Source organism: Eublepharis macularius, chromosome 1 (assembly GCF_028583425.1).
Source record: "Eublepharis macularius isolate TG4126 chromosome 1, MPM_Emac_v1.0, whole genome shotgun sequence".
Taxonomy (NCBI): Eukaryota; Metazoa; Chordata; class Lepidosauria; order Squamata; family Eublepharidae; genus Eublepharis; species Eublepharis macularius.
The window spans coordinates 71,934,741-71,953,326 of NC_072790.1; the positions used below are offsets into that span (position 1 = coordinate 71,934,741).

Consider the following 18,586-nt stretch of genomic DNA (forward strand, 5'->3'; position numbering starts at 1 on the left):
TCAAACAAACAAGTTGGATGCAACCCGTAGGACTTTCTTATCTTGCAAGATTTTTATGAGTATTTCAGGAAAAAGATTAGAGACGTTAAAATGACCAAAAAATACGTGTACATTGAAGATTTTTTTGATTTTCTTTTCTCACTGCAATTCCTTGTGCTATATTGAAAACCTCAGGTGGCATACAATAGTGTAATCTGAAGGAAGGCCTCCGAAGTTCTGCTCTGTATATAGAAACATATGGCACTTTAGAACTCAGCCCATCTAAATACCAGTTAATTATAATTAAATCATATTTTTAATTGGAGTGAGGTAGTTTGGAGTTCTTGAAGTACATGCTTCTCTAATGTAGAAGTATAGTAAAAGTCAATGGTATTAATCAGGTATATTAAGTTGTTAATTTTCTTTTCTTACTTTTTACTTTAAAAGAGATGGATGTGCCATGGCTGACAGCTCAAAGACATCAGAAGTCTGACCCCAAGAAACCTGACAAACTAGATTCTGAAGAAAGTTTTATGGGTAGCTTTTCTAGCCCAGAGTTGAAAATACGACCTTCAGTTGCTTCCCATATTTGGCAGTCAGAAAGTGAAAAGCAGTTCACAAAGTCTGCCAAAGGAAAATGTGAAGATATGAACAAATCCAAAACTAAGGTTACCAAGCTGATGAAAACAATGAAACCTGAAAATCCCAAAAAAATAGTAAAACAGAACTCTAAAGACTCTGTAATTTTGGTGGGCTACAAATGTTTGAAAGGTGCAACGGCAGAAGACATCTCTAAATGCTTTGAAGGCGTTCCTTCATGTAGCCAAAAGGAAGGCCTGGATTCCACACTTACTGGACATGTTTGTGACACAAAGAACTTAATGACTCAGATGAGTCAAAAGGAGCTTGGATATTTGCCATCTCACAGCGAACAAAGCTCTCCTAAACTGGATGGGCATGAAGAAAGCCTGTGTACCTCAAGCATTTCTCAGTCTGCAAATTCAATCATTTTTGGTAAATCTGATATCCCCCAAACAAGCATTGGGGATACTCACGGGGATAGTGGCTCGTCATCTAGAAGTACTGTTGAAGATTGCTCACCAGGAGTTAGAAGAATAGAGGTAAAACCTTATTGTAAGAATCTGTATGGGGGTGAAAAAGTGTTTGTTCGTATTGGATCACAGATAGCAGGACCACATGGTCAACCCTTTAAAAGTTCAGACTCTGAAAAAAAATCTAAATCAGAAGAGGAACCACTGCTTGAAAAGGAAGCTGTGCAAGAAGCAGACTTCCAGTATACCGAGGATGCCTTGACAAGAATCAAAACCAACCAATCCAATATTTCTACTAAAGAAACTCCTGTTACGGTTGTAAGTGGAGATGTACTAAAGCTGCCTGATGTTAGCGTGACCTATGCATCATCTCGATTTTCAGATTCTGGTGTGGAAAGTGAACCAAGTTCTTTTGCAATGCACCCAAGCACGGATGTGGCTTTTGAAACTCCTCCAGGGCAAAGTGGATGCAACAGTGAGAAAATATTTCCCCAGGTTTTACTCAAACCAGATTGCAATACTAAAAACCCAGTAGAGAGTCACTGTACAGAGAGTACAAGTGCTGTTAGTGAAATACAGTCCTCCTTGACATCAATAAATTCTCTGCCTTCTGATGATGACCTGTCCCCTGATGAAATCTCAAAGATAACTGTTGTACCTGAATGCCAGTTAAGTGACAGCAGAACAATATTGGACCTGGGAGCAATTGATTTGTCCAAATGTGATGACACTAAAGAGCCAGATAGTTTGCCACGATGTGGTTTGTTTTCAGGGCAGTTAGACAGTGAAATTGCATTCCCAGCTTCATCATCTTCAGTTACAAAAAGTCCTTTACATCTAGTTTCAGATGAAGCTACATCTACAGGTGTGAATACTTACAACCCGCAATCAAATATTGGTACAGTTTGTGAAGATTTCCAAAGGCTGGGGAGAGATTTCCATGCTGCAGAGAAAACCAATGAAGTACGTTCAGGCATTGTTTATCCAGGGGAGTCCTGCATTGTTTCAGGTTCTGTATCTAGTTGTGCTGAAAGTGGTGTGATGAGACCAAGTGAGGGAAGTCTTGGTGAACCTTTACAGCTAAAGCAAATGACTGATGAATTGTCAGCTGAAAAAAACAAAAGTCTCACAGGTATGAGCATCTTCTCATCAGAGGGAACAACTGATATGCTGAAACAAGGACTTATAGAAAACTACTTTGGCACTCAAAACACTGCTGATCTGTCCGATATATATTCTACAGACAGTAGTACTCATCCTCTTGGCTCTCAAAGGGAAACAGTTCCATCAGAAGACGATGATGAACAAGATCATGACATGGTTGAAAATGGTTACTATGAGGAAGCAGATGACAGTAATTTAGATGGAACTACGAATGATGATTTAGAAGAAGAGAATCTTGGACTAACAAGTGAGAGAGCTTTAAGAACTGAAAGAATTGATAGTGAACTTCTCAGGTATGGGAACAATATGGCTCCACTTTCTACTCCAGGTACCTTGGCATTCCCCTCTTCATTGAGAGGTTATCCATGTAGTATGTTATGGTCTTCAAAGGACAAGACTAGTGCAGTTCTGAAGCAGCCTAGCAGTACATCCTGCAGCAAAATTTCATCTGCGACCTGGTATGAGTGCTTCCCTAAAGCTCAACAGCTAGCGTAAGTGACATGATTGAAAGCAGTTGTTTTTACTGTCCTGGTGCGGGGCAGATAAATTGAGGCTGCATTTAAACATTGCTTTAACCTGACACATGCATAAACATGGCTTGTTTCTGTGTTCCTGAATGTGCCTGATTTATCCCTCACCGTTTCTTGTGCAGTGACTCCTAGTTGTTTTCAGGTGTAAAGGTTCGTAGCAAGCCTGCCTGGATCCCCAAGGAGCTGCTAGTCACTTTTATTGGTGTCAGTTCCCAAAGGACTGGCAAGTGAAGCCAGCAGGCAAAACCAACCCTGCAAGGTAGTCATGTTGCAGGCTTGATTTAAAGAAATAATTTGGAAGTTTGTGGCAAATTGGCCAGGGTGCTGGATTTGGATTGAAGCCACAACTCTTAATAACTCCACACCAATAAGAGAATAAGTAATTTATTGAAGAAAATTGCAAAGGCAAACAAAACAGAAGTGTGAAGGAGAAGCAAAGAAAACAACAGGCTATCTAAGCTAGGCTACATACCCTGTGAATCCCTAAACTTGTTCTAGATGTTACCTTCAGCGAGTTTCAGAGTCAGAGTGGGAGCCCAGAATCCAAAAGACAAAAGCAGAAAGGTTGCTAGAAGAGGAATCCACCGGTTGCATAGCATTCAGGAGCAGGAACGAAAGGGTCCTCCAGGAAGGTGTGTTTCCAAAGGGCAGGAGCAGGTGCAGGAACGAGAGAAGGAAAAGGACCAGGGAGGAATAGACTGAGAAGAGTTTCTTTCCCCTCTCCCTTACCTGTGAAGATAGGCTACAGCCAGGCATGTCATCAGAGGTTTTTGTCCCTTTTGATTGGCTAAGAGTTTAGGCCGGCTGCAGCTGGCTGGTCTAGAAAGGAGTTGCATCACCCCCATAATGCTAACAAGCCAGGAGGCCAGTGCCAGCCTCTGTCAAACTTTGTCCTTGAAAGCTGTTTCAGGTTTGCATCTGTGGCTCAAGGCCTCTTATCTGGCCGGAACAAACTTGTGCTGACCAGCCCCAGTCTCCCAAAAGGAAAAAGTCTCAAAGGCCTAACCAAGATGTTTAAACTAAAAAAGAAATAAATGAATTTCTTTACACCAGGTACTCATGATGCACCAGTGCAGGTTAACTGGAGTTAGGTTCCCCCCACCCCCCTTAAACTGAGATTCTAAGCATGGATTAAGCCCTAATGTAGAATCCTAGCTTGTGTATGACAGGTGGGAAGGGGGACTCCCATTAACACATGTATCCGTATGTCACAGTAACTGTGACATACAGGAACTATTTTCTTAACAGGATTCTCTGTGTGAAGAATCAGGTGCAAGTACAGCTTCATGTCAGCTTTATTTGAGTTCCATGTTTACATGTTTGGGCATAGATTTACATAGAACTTCTTTGCTTCTTGCTGTTTTACTCATTTTTTCCAGGCTGTTTCCTCATTACAGTGTATAAGAATTTGGGAAGTTTAGTGCAATATACATCGTGACTGTGGTCTACTGGTGAGGAGCGAGGTGATGAATTTAAAATGGAGCTTAAACGGAAGGAATGGTGTTAGAATGAGAATGGAACCCACAGAGTGCACCTCAGAAAGTTAAATAATATATTGGGAATCTTAACTCATTTATCTGAATAGCACAATGTCTTATGAAAGCCATACATATTCTTAAGGCTAGGTTGTATTCTACTCTTAAGTAAAATAAGCAATCCATTGAGCAGCATTCATTTTAAGTTGTTTTACTCAACTCTATAATATTTAATTAATGTATATGCTGCTTTTCTTGCCAGTGGGGACCCAGAGAGACTTACGTCGTTCTCTGCTCCTTCATCTTATCCTCACAGCAACCCTGCGAGGTAGATCAGTCTTAAGAGTACGTGACTGGCCCAGAGTCACCCAGCGAGTTTCCATGGCTGACCGAGTATTGGAACGTGGATCTCCTAGATTCTATCCTAACTGTTACATCACTCTGGCTCCACCTTGTTAAAACCATTTGTAGGCGCACACATGAAAACTTTTTCTAAATAAGGAAACAAGAAAAAGAAAAGTGAAATAATAGAAGGAAGGGAAAATGACAGGAAAGAAGGGTAGACAATCTGTGTTTTCTGTTGCGTTTACCTTTTTTTCTTGTCTGCTTATGCCTAAGGAACAGCTAAGCAGCTTTTTCAGGTTCATTTACTGACAGTGCAAGCCTAAGAAGAGTTACTCCACTGTAAGCCCATTAAGTTCAGTTGACTTAGACTGGAGTAACTCTGCTTGGGACTGCACTGTGAACCACACAAAAACTTCAGTTTTCACGGTTAATTTTTTGCCACTGTGCAATATGTGTTTGGGTGCATGTTAGAATAAATTATGCACTGAGCATAGAGTCTTACAACTTCCTATTCTGAGATAGTGTTTTTTTTAAATACTTTTTTGGGTAAATATAGTTGAACCAAATTAAAGAAGGAGAATCTGTTTTATTCCTCACCTTCACATACAGCGTTGGTAGAATGGAATGAAATAACTCCTGTTTGTTTCAGATTCCTCCAGGCTAAAGAGGAGATGAAGCAGCTTAAGCTCCCTGGATTTATGTATAGTGATGTTCTCGGCCTGGCATCTTCAGTACCTTATTTCAGCACAGAAGAGGAGGAAAGTTCAGAAGATGGAATACATCTCATAGTCTGTGTACATGGCCTAGATGGTATGCTGTGGCAGCTGATAATGGATTAGAAAACAGTTGAGAATTCTAGATCAAGTCTTGGTTTAGATGTGAGAATTCTGCAGTAAACCATAATGAAATAGATTCATTCAAGTATATTAAGAGCCTCCCTTCATGCTGTTATTCAGTAAGAATCTTTTTAGATTACCGTTTTTATTTAACTCTTGTTAATTAGGAAGCTGCCAGACGTTTGGTATCGCATTAGCTTAAATGGAATGCTAGTAGTAACCTTTTTTGATGTTAGATACATTTAACATTAAATATAAAACAGCATAAGAATGACAAATCTGGTCTCAGCAAAAATTATGCATGCTAAATAATCTAATGATATAAGAAGGGAATCGTGTATATATCCAACCAGGGCTTTTTTTCTGGGAAAAGAGGTGGTGGAACTCTCTATTACCACATGTGTGCGTTCTCCCGGAAATGCGTGATGATGTCACTCTTGGAAGTGACATCCCTCCCAGAAGTGACGCCGCTTCCCGGAATCCAGCGCAATGCATTACTATGAGATAAATGTTAGTAAGCTTGGAACATTACACTATTATGAGAGAAGGTTTTTTTCCTTTCTGTATCCTCTACAATAAGTGAAATCTTCAGTTCCCTTTCCCAAACATTTCATTTCTTTGGAATCATATTTTAAAATATGCAAGAAGGAGGGGGCCTCTAAAAATCCAAAACCCATCTCATAAATCTAAATTCTAACAGATTCCCTCTGCTGGCGTAGAAAAAAAATTCTAAAATTCTTTCTCAAAATTCCACAGTGTCTGAAATTCCTAATATAATAAATATTGAATTTTCAGGGAGGGCTTTACTTTACTGGAGCAATTAAAAAGAAGATACTGAAATTTAGCTGCATTAGATTTATACTTAGTTTACAATGGCTTTTTTTTTTGTTGCCTGCCAACTCTACCTTACCAGTGGCTAAGCTGTTGTGACATCGTAAAATGCTCATATATATTCCAATGTCCCAGACAAACAATATTCATAAAAACTTCCTTAACACCCATATGTTCACTGCAATTTCAGTGATGTTAATCAGCTGAGGGTGAGGAGAACCATTTGAGTTACAGCTATTAAGACATAAGAACACCTATATGCTGATGAATATATTGAGGAAAGCCTTCTGTGACTTGGACACAGTTATCCATTCCTAGCATAAAACTGGAATAACCATAACTGATATTGTAACTAATACAAATAACCATAACTGATATATTTAACTAACACATAACCAATCTGCATTCAAAAGCTGTGGGAACTACAACAATGTTAACTTCAGTCAACAAAAAAATGAAAGCAAGACACACACACACAAACATACATGCACAGCCCCACCTACCCCCATGAAAAGAAAGCAGAATGAACTCAAAGCAACACACACAGCCCCCACACTCCCATGAAAAGAAAGCAGAATGAACTCAAGGCAGCACACACACACACACACAGCCCCACCCCCTGAAAAGAAAGCAGAATGAACTCAAAGCAGCACACATACACAGAAACCCCTGAATGAAATGAAAGCAGAATGAACTCAAAGCAGCTTGGCCTCCTCTGCAGAGCCCACCCTGGCCCCAGCTTGTTCTCTCTCACACAGAGAAATGAAAAGAAAGCAGAATGAACTCAAAGCAGCTTGGCCTCCTCTGCAGAGCCTGCCCCGGGCCCCAGCTTGCTTGCGCTCTCTCTCTCATTCACAGAGGAATGGAAAGAAAGCAGAATGAACTCAAAGCTGTTTAACCTCTTCTGCAGAGCCCACGCCAGGCCCAAGCAGCATCTGCTTGTGCTCTCTCTCTCTCTCTCACACACACACACACACACAGAGACAGAGAGAGAGGAATGAAAAGAAAGAATGAACTCAAAGCAGCCTAGCCTCCTCTGCAGAGCCGAGGAGGGGCCGAAGGAGGAAAAAATCACGTGGGCAGATTCCACAGCTGCCGGAACACCGTTCTGGGACGTTCCCCCTCAAAAAAAGCCCTGTATCCAACCATTTGTAAAGCCTCATTACCACAAGGTATTCAAGCCTGGAGGAATTATACATTTTAGGACTAAGAGAAATTTTATTTTAAATGTTATTTTCACTGTAAGTTCATGCTGTAGTGCATGATCCAGTTGATCTTATCACGGATTAGAAGAATCTCTTCCATTTGTAAGAGTCACATTCATCTATTTTCGTCATACCTGTTTCTGTTTTTGTTTCCAGTAATGGATTTGGATTTTTCCCCTCCAAAATTAAAAAGTAAATGATGTTTAGAAAAACTGATCTTCTAGTATATTTAATATGGCATGCAGGTTATACAGCTATTTCTGTACACATAACTTTCAGTACTGGCAGACTGGCAGCTAGATTATTAACCTATTTATTTATTTATTTATTTATTTATTTATTTATTTATTTATTTATTTATATTTTCATCCTACCCTTACTCAAGGAAGTCCCGTGATATACATCAACCCCACCCCCCACCGCCTCCATTCTGTCCTCTGAACAACCATGGGGAATGATCAGGCTGAGAAGGACTGGGCCAAGGCTACCAAGCAAGCTTCATGGTTGAATAGGCCTCCCTGATCGCATCAACACAGCATTTTGCAACAACAGAGGAGAACATTTTGAAATACTGCCCAGTTTAATGAATTCCCCTGTTTCTAAAAACAAAACCAGCCTTCGGTTGTAACTAAATAAACTTTTAAACTTTAGAGGGAGCCTGAATTTTGAAAGAACATACCTTAGTAGCATTTGGTTAGTGTTTAATTAGTGTGTTATATTTTCTGAAAGTCAGCCTTCCTCATGCCTGATCTTTGCCTCTTTATTTTAGGTAATAGTGCAGACTTAAGACTAGTAAAGACTTACATTGAACTTGGCCTTCCTGGAAGTCGTATAGATTTTCTGATGTCTGAAAGAAATCAGGTATTTGCAAGTCCTGAAAAAAAATTGCTTTGAGCCCTTGATAAAAGATTTGGTTTCATGTTGGCTTAACCTCTTGAAAATATTTGACTATTTTTAAACTGACATAATCATATACATAGCCACATTCAAACACACATCAAGCATGCAATAATATCCAAGCCACCTGACTTGATGACTAGACACAAAATTTCATCATGAGGAAATATCAAGTGTTCACTTGGGTACCACCTTTACCAGTTGTAACATAAGAGGAACATAATTTTTTCCACTTCGCTTCTTCCATTATAGCTTATGAATAGCACTAGATATGGTGTGGGAGTCTGCAGGGGGAGAGGAGAATGTAAAAAACTGCCAGCAGCACCCTTCTCCAAGCTGTTGTTCAGTAAAATAATCGCCAATGTATATACTTTTTGTCATTCAGATTAGCTAAACACAATGAGTAAAGATTTTGCTATGAAGATCTAATTTTTATGCCACATTATAGAAAGCATTGTACATAAATATTCCCCCCATTTTAAAATGCTTTTTCTTGGGATAATTTTGTTTTCTTTGATGCTGGTTCATAGGCATATTATACTTGATAATTCTTATTTGGAGGAATTAATGTTGATCACAAAACAACTTTGTTCACATATTTTTAATTTCCTCCCCTTGCAGAATGATACATTTGCTGATTTTGATTCTATGACGGATCGCCTTTTGGATGAGATAATACAGTACATTCAAATTTATAATCTAACAATTTCAAAAATCAGGTAAGTTTTCTGTTGCATTTTGATTATAGAACAAGCAAGTCCATCCAAAGCATGTTGCTGTAATCATAGACTTCATGATTAAGGTGTAAGCCTAGAAGAAACTCTGCAGGACTGCTTAAGAACTGCTTCACCGACAGGGTTTTTCTTTGTGGATACAGAAAACAACTTGTTTTTATGTTTGTATGGGATGATCATGCATATCTGCTTTACACCCTGGGAATCTACAGTTGCTGGCAGTTTCCAAATTTGTGTATGTATTGTAAAGTAGGCATATGCATCATTCTCATGTGGCATACACAGGTTTTGTCTTCTGCCTATAAAGTGGCCTAAATACTTCCTACTAGCATGTAAATTGATAAGGCAATCCAAGAAGGAGTTCAAGGGATTAATTCCTAAAGATATAAAAAATAGTTTTTAATATATCAAAATCTAGAAACCAGGTATAGTGGAATATTAGCTAGCAATAACATAAAAGTAGTATTGAAAAAAATACAAATACAATGCTGAGGGCCTATTTAGAGCATACAATTCTGATCATCCAATACCAGAAATGTACCATATGGCTGGAAAAAGGCAATTAAAATGATTAAAGAATTAGAAATCCCCCCCCCCTCAAAAGTTAGACTCCTTTAATTCTTCTCTTTTTTTGATTAAGACATAATATGACAGATGAGAGAGCAGAAATAAATTTTGCCTTCACACACAATGAAGTTGAATGATAAGTTGGTTCAGGACAGATGGGGGAAGGCAATTCTTCACCAATAATTAAATTGTGAAATTTACTGCCGGAAGATACAGAGATTGCCAAGAGCTAGGATGGTTTTTAAAAAGAATGGGATAAATTAATTAAGAGCATTCTATAGTGGCTATTAGCCATGCTGGCATAATGAAACATCCATGTAGCAGTATATTTTATTCCAAATGCTGGGTGGGAAAGAAATTTGGGGGGGGGGGGGTTGGCCTCTAGCAGCTTTTCAGCCAACAAGTTGAAGCACTATCACCGCCATCTTGTAGGAGTAGGAAGGAGATGGAGAAAAGAAAGCAGATGAATGGCTTACTGCGTTACTGTGGGAGGCTCTAAAACCAAAATTCTGTGAACAAGTTAGTTTTTATATCTCAGACAGCAGAAGACAAAACATCCACCAGTGCTCTCTCTCCTGTCTTTCCTGAGGGCAAGTTCCCACAAACAGTAGATCTAAAGCTGCTATTTTAAATGCTTTGAAGGTCTTTCTATATTTCTCTTTTTATGATAAATTATAGGCAATTGGGCGATAGGTAATTGAGTGATTGTTTATAAATTTAGGCTTGTCTTTTGCAAACTTAAGCTAATGTGTCAGTTTTCCTTTGAAAACTTTTGAAAAGCATTCTTCCAATGACAGGTGTGTTTTTTCTATTTTGTTCAGTTTTATTGGACATTCACTGGGTAACTTAATAATCCGGTCAGTGCTAACAAGACCTAGATTTAAATATTACCTTGGCAAACTTTACACCTTCCTGTCTCTGTCTGGGCCGCATCTTGGGACCCTCTACAACAGCAGTGCTCTTGTTAATACAGGTAAACTTTTTGTTTTTAAAGTTCTTGTTGAAAGTTCAAAAAATATTTTGTGATATAATTGGATAAGTGCCTGCCTCTCTGTATTGGAAAGGAATGTATGGATAGATGCTTTGGTTCAACAAGAGAACTTGGCTTTATATCTGGAAACATCAGTCATGATGGACTTATCCTGGAAAAATCTCATGGTGGAATTAGGAGAAATGAATGGAATATTACAGTATAAAATTAATCCAAACCTTTACAATTTCTGTGAACTTGCATGAGAAGATGCCACTTAGAAATATGATGGTAGCAGGTCGAACTTTATCCAAAATGCTAGACAGAGGGTTGACTAACAATTTCTGAGTTGTATGAAACATCACCAAACTTCTCAGTAATGTCTGAAATGTCAAATTATATTGAGTATTTATTGTTGTTGTTGTTGTTAGTTTAAATTTAGATGGCTGTAATAGTAGAAGAAATGTTTTTGTTATGTGGTAGTGAAAATTTTAAATAAAAATGTTTTTGACTGTTTTGTTGCATACCTGTAAATACAGGGCTATGGTTTATGCAGAAGTGGAAAAAGTCAGGGTCTCTATTGCAGTTGACATGTCGAGATCATTCAGACCCTCGGCAAACCTTCTTGTACAAGCTCAGTAGAAAGGCAGGTAAGGTATGCTTTACCAAACAATTGGGAAACAGATGCATTTTGAAAAAATACAAAAAGATTTAATTATATATATTGAAACTTGGAATATTTTGCAGCTTTTAATGATCCACATACTGTCATTTATTCATTAATATGTTTATCAGAATTATTTAGCTAGTTCATGAACATAAAGATGCTTTGGTCCTTTTTTCCAGTGTGGTTTCAGTTATATCTTGTTTTCGAAAGATTTTTGCTGTTTCCCCTATTAATGAAATAGCATTTGACATTGAAAGGACATACAGAATTAAAGGCATCAAGAGACAATCAGTTAAAAGAGACAAGTAATAGTTTTGCTTTTTATAACAGATCTTTTAAAATAGTCAACTAAACTAAATAATTAGATAAAAGGCCTATCTATGTATTTAAATGGGAGGGAGTGCACACAATTACAACAGAACTAATGTTAATTGAAGATAAAGAAACCCAACTGTGTTGATCTGTTCAGACTAAATTCATAGGGAAAGTTTAAAATACTTTTATTCAGCCCATGCAAACTTCACAATGTGGAATAGGAGTTTTCAGGTTACACAAAGCACTTGCTTACACTGAATGTTTCTAAAAAGTGGAACATGGATTGAAACCCTGCATTTGTTTAAATCTTAGGATGCCAATAAAGAATCTTGGCTTTTACCTGAGATATAGTCAGATCATGAAGCAAATGGATAATGTCCTGTTGGAAGGCTTTTAAAAAGTATTTTCTGAGTCAGCCTATATTACTAAATGAAATTCACAGATCTCTTGAAAGGCAGAAAGTAGAAGTAATTAGTTTGGAATTATTTTTCGTCTTTGAAAAAACTTCCTGTACTTGTGCAGTAAATTTTGTACATGCTTTTATCTTTTTTTTAAAAAAAAAAATTATTGGTGAGTACAAACAATATTATTCAATACACAAATTCCCCGTCTTATCTAAATTATATCAGCCCCCACCCTTCCCCCCCTCCTTACTGACTTCCAACAGCTTTCCAACCCCAAACCCCCCTTATTACTCAAATTTCTCTTAACCGTAATTCTTCTAAATCCTATATATGTTATATCACTTATTCTAAGCATATTCAAATTCTTCTGTATCTCCAGTTTTCTAATATATCAATCTACAATTCACTATTTAAACTATCTATTTTTTTAATACAATCTCCTTGTTACTAATGTTAGCTCAGATTAATTAATAGCTAAATTTCCCCATTAATGGTAAAGTTACTTCTCTCTCCCCTTTATAAAGTCACATATTAATAATTCTCAAACTGCCACAATCTTCCTTTCACATCCCATTTTTTTTCTAAATATCGTTTCAATTTCTCCCATTATGCAATATATTCTCCTGGATCAAGATCTTTAAGTTTTCTTGTCATTTTGTCCATCTCAGCCATGTACAGCAATTTGTAAATCCAATCTTCTATAGTTGGTATTTCTTGCACTTTCCATTTCTGCGCATACAAAAGTCTTGCTGCTGTAGTCATGTAAAATAACAATGTTCTGTGCTGCCTTGGAACTTCTTCCATTCCCAAGTTCAGTAGCAACAATTCTGGGTTCTTATTTATTTGGGTTTGCAAGACCTCATTAATTATTTCTATTATATCTCCCCAGTATTGCTTAGCTACCTCACAAGTCCACCACATATGATAAAATGATCCTTCGTGCTTTTTACATTTCCAGCATTTATCTGACATATTTGCATTTCCAAGCGCAAGTACATGCTTTTATCTTGATAAAGCAGCATCCTAGTAAGAATGCATCACTCCCCTTTCCTCACTGGCCAGATTTTTCTGAACTAAAACTTCAAGGCGTCTAACTTCACCAGTCCTCCATAAAATGTCTGTCTGGTCTTACCCTTCCTTTTAGAACTATGTCAGCTTTAATTTTTCTTTGTTTGACTGAGGGGGGGGGCATTATCTCCCACTTGGCAGCTGCTTCCATGGCACTTCTAAGCAAGGTGGCTGCTAAAGGAGCTGTACATTTGGCGCTCGGGAATTGGGTTGGAGAAATTGGCAGTTCTGAAACAACTTAGTTCCTTTCCCCACTTAACTACATGAGAATGGGAGAAGGGAAGGAAGAGGAGAACAATTGCAGCTACATAAAAAGCTGACATAGAACAGTAGCTTTAACAATGTTCTGTTGTTATGGAGCAGGTGGGACCTGAAATTCTTCCACCAGAAGATACTAACACCAATCAGTTTATTCTGGAAGATACCCTCCTCCAGTGTTAGAGAATTTACCAGTAACACATATAGTAAAGTTGATATTGCATGTGACCCACCCCCCATGGGTCCCAACAGATTATTAGATGGCCGTACCTCATAGGATGAAGACTGATGATAGGTTTTTTTCAGAAAGTTAAAAATGGTTTGCTGCATTTTTCTATTGCTTCCAATCAAACAATTTTTGTAGTCCTTTAAAACTCGAAAAAACTTTTTCCAGAAATAAGAAATAAAGTTACAAAAGTGGCTATATCCACACTTCTTTAGTTCTCTTGGTAACTACTGTCATTATTTCTCTTCTGATAATCCTATTATTTCTTTCCACTGAAATCAGTGGAATTTACTTAGAAGTGAAATTTCCTAGGATTGTTATCTTGGCTGGTTCCAAAGCACTGTGGATAGTAGTCTGTTGATGCACTAGATACTTTCAGCTCTCCCTTCAGCCCCTAAAGGGGGAGGGGAGGGTGTCTCATGAAATGCCTCATGAAATGCCTAATGAAATATGAGGTGCTGCCGCTTGAAGGAAGTATCTCCTCGGTGGATGCATAGAAGTGCTTTCTGCATACACACAGAATTTGATTCCTTGTCCTAAGAGAATAAGTTTTGATTTGATGTCATTCCTCTCAGTATGACTTCTCCAGGAAACATTCTGGTGATAGTCTAGTCTACCACTTTCTTAGTAGTAAATTACTACTGATTTTATTAGTAACTTAAGGCAGTAGTCTTTAGCCTTTTAAAACATGTGACCTACCGTTAATGCCATCCTGTTGTTTAGGACCCAATTTTAATCACTATATCTAATAATGAAGGGGCTGACCCCTGTGCTGATAGGCAGATTCCACAGTGGGGCCAGACACAATCTTTCAGGATATGCAAATCCAGGAGAACACCTATGTTTGCAGAAATAAGAAAAAAAAGAAGTTAATACTTCTGTATGTCTGTAGGTATGTCTGTAGGTAGGTAAAGGTACAAGCACCGAGTCATTACTGACCCATGGGGGGACGTCACATCATGACGTTTTCTTGGCAGACTTTTTGTTATGGGGATTGCCATTCCCTTCCCCAGTCATCTACACTTTACCCCCAGAAAACTGGGTACTCATTTTACCGACTTCAGAAGGATGGCTGAGTCAACCTTGAGCTGATGCCTGAACCTGGCTTCCGCTGGGATCGAACTCAAGTTGTGAGCAGAGCTTGGGTTGCAGTACTGTAGCTTAGCACTCTGCGCCACGGGGCTCCTATGTAGGTACATATGTAGGTACATATATACATGTGGATTTTTAGGGGTTGTCTGTAGGTACAACCCCTAAAAACTCACATGTATATATAGAGATGGCGATAGAGATGTGTGTGTATATAAATCTGCCTTTCTATTTTATTCCTCCTCACTCCTTATGCGCCTCCATGCCCCATAGACCTTTTCCTCTGATTTCTCTTTCCCCTTCTCTGTAGTCAATAATTTTTAAATAAAATAGTAATTATATTCCTGGTGTGACCCACCTTACCTTCTGGTGATTCCCATCATTTAAGAACAAAAGTTTAAAGTACTAATAATAAATGGTCTTCAGATGAATTCTAAACAGAAAGCACTTCCCCAACACATGGCTTATCCTTCTTATTCCTCATTACAAAATTCTTGTATTAAAGACCATGGGTTGGATCCAAAGGATTGCCAGTGGAATGAAGCTGGTAGAACCTTTCTTTCCCACCACTCATTCAACCTCACCTGCTAAATTCTGCTGCTGGGTGTCAAGGGACAGTGTGGAGAAGGTTATGTTGGAAGGGGGAGGTTGGTGAAAATTTCCTCCCCTTTGCTGCCAACAGAAGTGCTCTTCCACTGACAGAATGGCACCTTTGGATGCAACACCACGTGTTAACTATGTATTTAATGTAAGTTATTTGTAATTGTTTGCCTTTTTTGTCTTCCTCACAGGTCTCCAGTATTTCAAAAACATAGTATTAGTAGGCTCTCTGCAAGATCGTTACGTCCCATATCATTCTGCCCGCATAGAAATGTGTAAAACAGCTTTAAAGGATAAACAGACAGGTAATACCCAAAACATGGATGTCTGTGAAGCTAGTTTCTTATTCATTAAATAGATTTAGAGAAAAGACTTCAGACATATTGTGGCTGTTGTACAGCCTGTTAATGTGAAAAATGCTGGTTTAGTTTTTGTATATATCTGAAGAGATTCATACTAAAGATCCATTTAATTGAATAAGCATCCCCCCAACCCTTCCTATTATCCCTCCCCCACCCAAAAAAAAAAGAATAGGAGACTGCTTTGTCAACAAAATGTTCTTATCGTGGCTTATTTCTGGTTACTATTTTTACTGTGCTTCCCTTTAGGCTTTATAGATAAGAGATTTCCTGACGCTACAATTCAAGACTGTAAATAACCATTTACTTATAAATAGCTACTCACTTATGGCAGTTAAAAGTTGCTGCCAGGTGACCAGGAAGGGAAGTTTTTTATAAACTGAAAGAAACATAGTTCTTTTTTTCTTTTTCTTTTCCTATTCAAACAATTGGGATACCACATAACATAAATATAGGTAGGCTATTAATTATATTTATAGGTTTATTTTTATTTTTGGACAACCAGGGCTGATGTAATGATTTCAGAGATGGATATGATTAATTCAGGATAACAGGGACAATGTTTATTTAACATTGTGCCATTTGTTTGACGTACCGGATGAATGCACATCAGTGGTTTGGCCTATTTTCTGAATTGAAAACCTGTAATTGGGGCGGTCTGTATTTAGAGTGCATCATGAAGACATGCGTGAGTTTATGAAGGTGAAGATGACAGCAGTAAAGCAGCTCTTAAACCCTTTGTCTCTTGCACTTTTGAAAGTTCAAAACTATGATTTGGGATTTAAGCTATAAATTGGAGATGGGTGACTTCTGTGACTCAGCCGTGTTTACCCATGATGAGAATGAACTTCAAGCTTTAATTCATCTTAGGGCATTACTCACATGCACAGCAATGCCCTTCCAAGAAGTGTATTTGGAGTTGAAAAATAGTATGAAGCAGGCAGTTTCTACAGTTTAAAGAAATTTAGTGGATTTTAGACAGCATAACCTGCAGTGTGGTGCCACTCCTCTTCATTACTCCCTGCCTTCCATTTTCTTGCTCACTGTTAAACCTTAACTGTAAGATAGGGAGGGATTTATGAGGAGAGTAGGAGACAAATGTGTAAATTCAGCTCTGCCTACTTATGTTTATTGGTGGTGTGAGTGAGCAGGATGAATGGGGTTAAGTCTACTGTTATCTGCTAGCATTAGATAACACCTATGGCCCATCTTTCTGCACCAGGCAGTGCTTCTCAGAAGACAATTCCTTGAATGCGCCTCTTTATTTAGTTAGTGTTGAGTTCATGTATTTATATATGTATGTTTGTCTATAGTCAGTTTGGTAGGATCTGGGAGACTTGGGTTGGAATCTTTGCTCTGCCATGGATATTTGTTGGGTGCCCTTTGGCCAGTCACACATTCTCAGCCTAACCGTATAATGGACAAGAGGAGAATGATGTAAGCCACTTTGGGTCCTTATTGGGGAGAAGTAAATAAAAATGATGCACAGACATTTTATTCTCATCACCATCCTCATCTGCTAATTGGACGTCTCATGGCCTGTTGTTAAACGAAGTTTGTAAAAATTAGCCTTCCTTACTTGGTTGTTCTTGTTTTGAAAACTACTGTATATGGTATATTTCCTTTGGAATAGTTCTATTCGATGTATAAAGTGCATCCTTCATCCATAACACAGCTTCCCACTTTTTTAAATATTCAGGACCAATATATGCTGAAATGATCCAGAATCTGCTTCTGCCTGTTCTTCAGAACAAGGAATGCAGTTTGATTCGCTATGATGTCATTAATGCGTTGCCGAACACAGCTGACTCTCTCATCGGAAGAGCTGCACATATAGCTGTTTTGGATTCAGAAATATTTTTAGAAAAGTTTTTCCTGGTTGCTGCCCTAAAATATTTCCAATAGGAATAAAAAACCTTGTAAACAGACTTGGCTATTACCTCATTAACGGATGACTCAGACATGCGTGATACTAAACTGTAGCTGACGCTGTATTTTAAGAGATATTTATACCTTTTTATATGGAAGATAATTTATATCATCCATGTGAGGAGCTTTTTTAACATCAACTTTACTTTCTAGGTAATGTGGCTGTGCAATATTTTTTTTAATATTTGTTTTTACTTTTTTCTATTTTTCTTATTTTGGGTACCTAATTATTTCAGAACTTGAGACTTAAACATAGTATGTACATTTGATGGGTATGTTGGCTCTTAGACTGCAAAGGTCAGTGCTATGTGATGACATTTTTATGAGTCTTTGGATGCCAAAACAAATCTGAATTTTTAAAAGTTTAAGGTATTAAATTTGATCGTTCTACTTCGTATTGTAGAAAAGTGAACTGGAAAAAACCTATTGGCTGCTAAAATAAGTACTATATCTGTGGGTCTGTTCAAGATCACTTTGAAGAGAAAATTGAGTTGCCTGTTGTTATATCACTACATTCTGTTTTCTACCAACATCATTACTGGACACACAATGCCTGTGGAAGCTACCATTTTTCTACTGATCTCAAGAGCACGTTGGTTTACATTTTCATTTTTATTACTGGAACTTTGGTTTTCAGAAGCAAGCAGTAGTTAAGGATTTTTGAATGTTGAAATGTCAGCTGCCTTTAAATGGAGTTTTGCAAAATTTAATAAAATTGCTCTGTCAGTTCAGCTCTTCGGTGAACCTTTTACATGGGACTTCCTTGTATGTACATTTTAAAAGAGAGTAAAAGTTATAAATTTCTGCAATACTTTTATGAATATAGATTTTTAAATATTAAGTTTTATTGATGACAAATTATTGTAAATATAAATCAATTGCATCTTGAAATGGAACAAAATGATAAACTTTAGTGATAATGATAAATGTTTTTAATATACAGGAATGTTAAAGGTCTATTAAATTTTTATTGGTGCTGAGCAGCATTGGGTTAAATATTCTCCTCCCTTTTTACCTGTTTCAGACAGTAATGCACTTAAAGGTGAAGAGAAGGTCTTGTGCATTTACTAATTGTAATGAACTTTT

The 18,586-nt window shown here is 37.8% G+C and overlaps 1 protein-coding gene across 5 annotated transcripts in view; it reads left to right on the plus strand.

Moving 5' to 3' along the window:
- Positions 1 to 18,167, plus strand: part of FAM135A (family with sequence similarity 135 member A) — a 100,694-nt gene extending 82,527 nt beyond the window's left edge. For 3 of the 5 annotated variants that reach the window (XM_054997503.1, XM_054997413.1, XM_054997768.1), the window contains 8 exons: positions 427 to 2,686; positions 5,195 to 5,355; positions 8,187 to 8,278; positions 8,936 to 9,033; positions 10,437 to 10,588; positions 11,125 to 11,235; positions 15,404 to 15,517; positions 17,271 to 18,167. In XM_054997503.1, coding sequence (XP_054853478.1) covers positions 427 to 2,686; positions 5,195 to 5,355; positions 8,187 to 8,278; positions 8,936 to 9,033; positions 10,437 to 10,588; positions 11,125 to 11,235; positions 15,404 to 15,517; positions 17,271 to 17,476 — 3,194 coding nt within the window. In that variant the 3' untranslated portion in view covers positions 17,477 to 18,167. The remainder of the gene's footprint in view (positions 1 to 426; positions 2,687 to 5,194; positions 5,356 to 8,186; positions 8,279 to 8,935; positions 9,034 to 10,436; positions 10,589 to 11,124; positions 11,236 to 15,403; positions 15,518 to 17,270) is intronic. The other 2 variants (XM_054997593.1, XM_054997679.1) reach the window with 2 other exon arrangements.
- Positions 18,168 to 18,586: the final 419 nt, after the last annotated feature.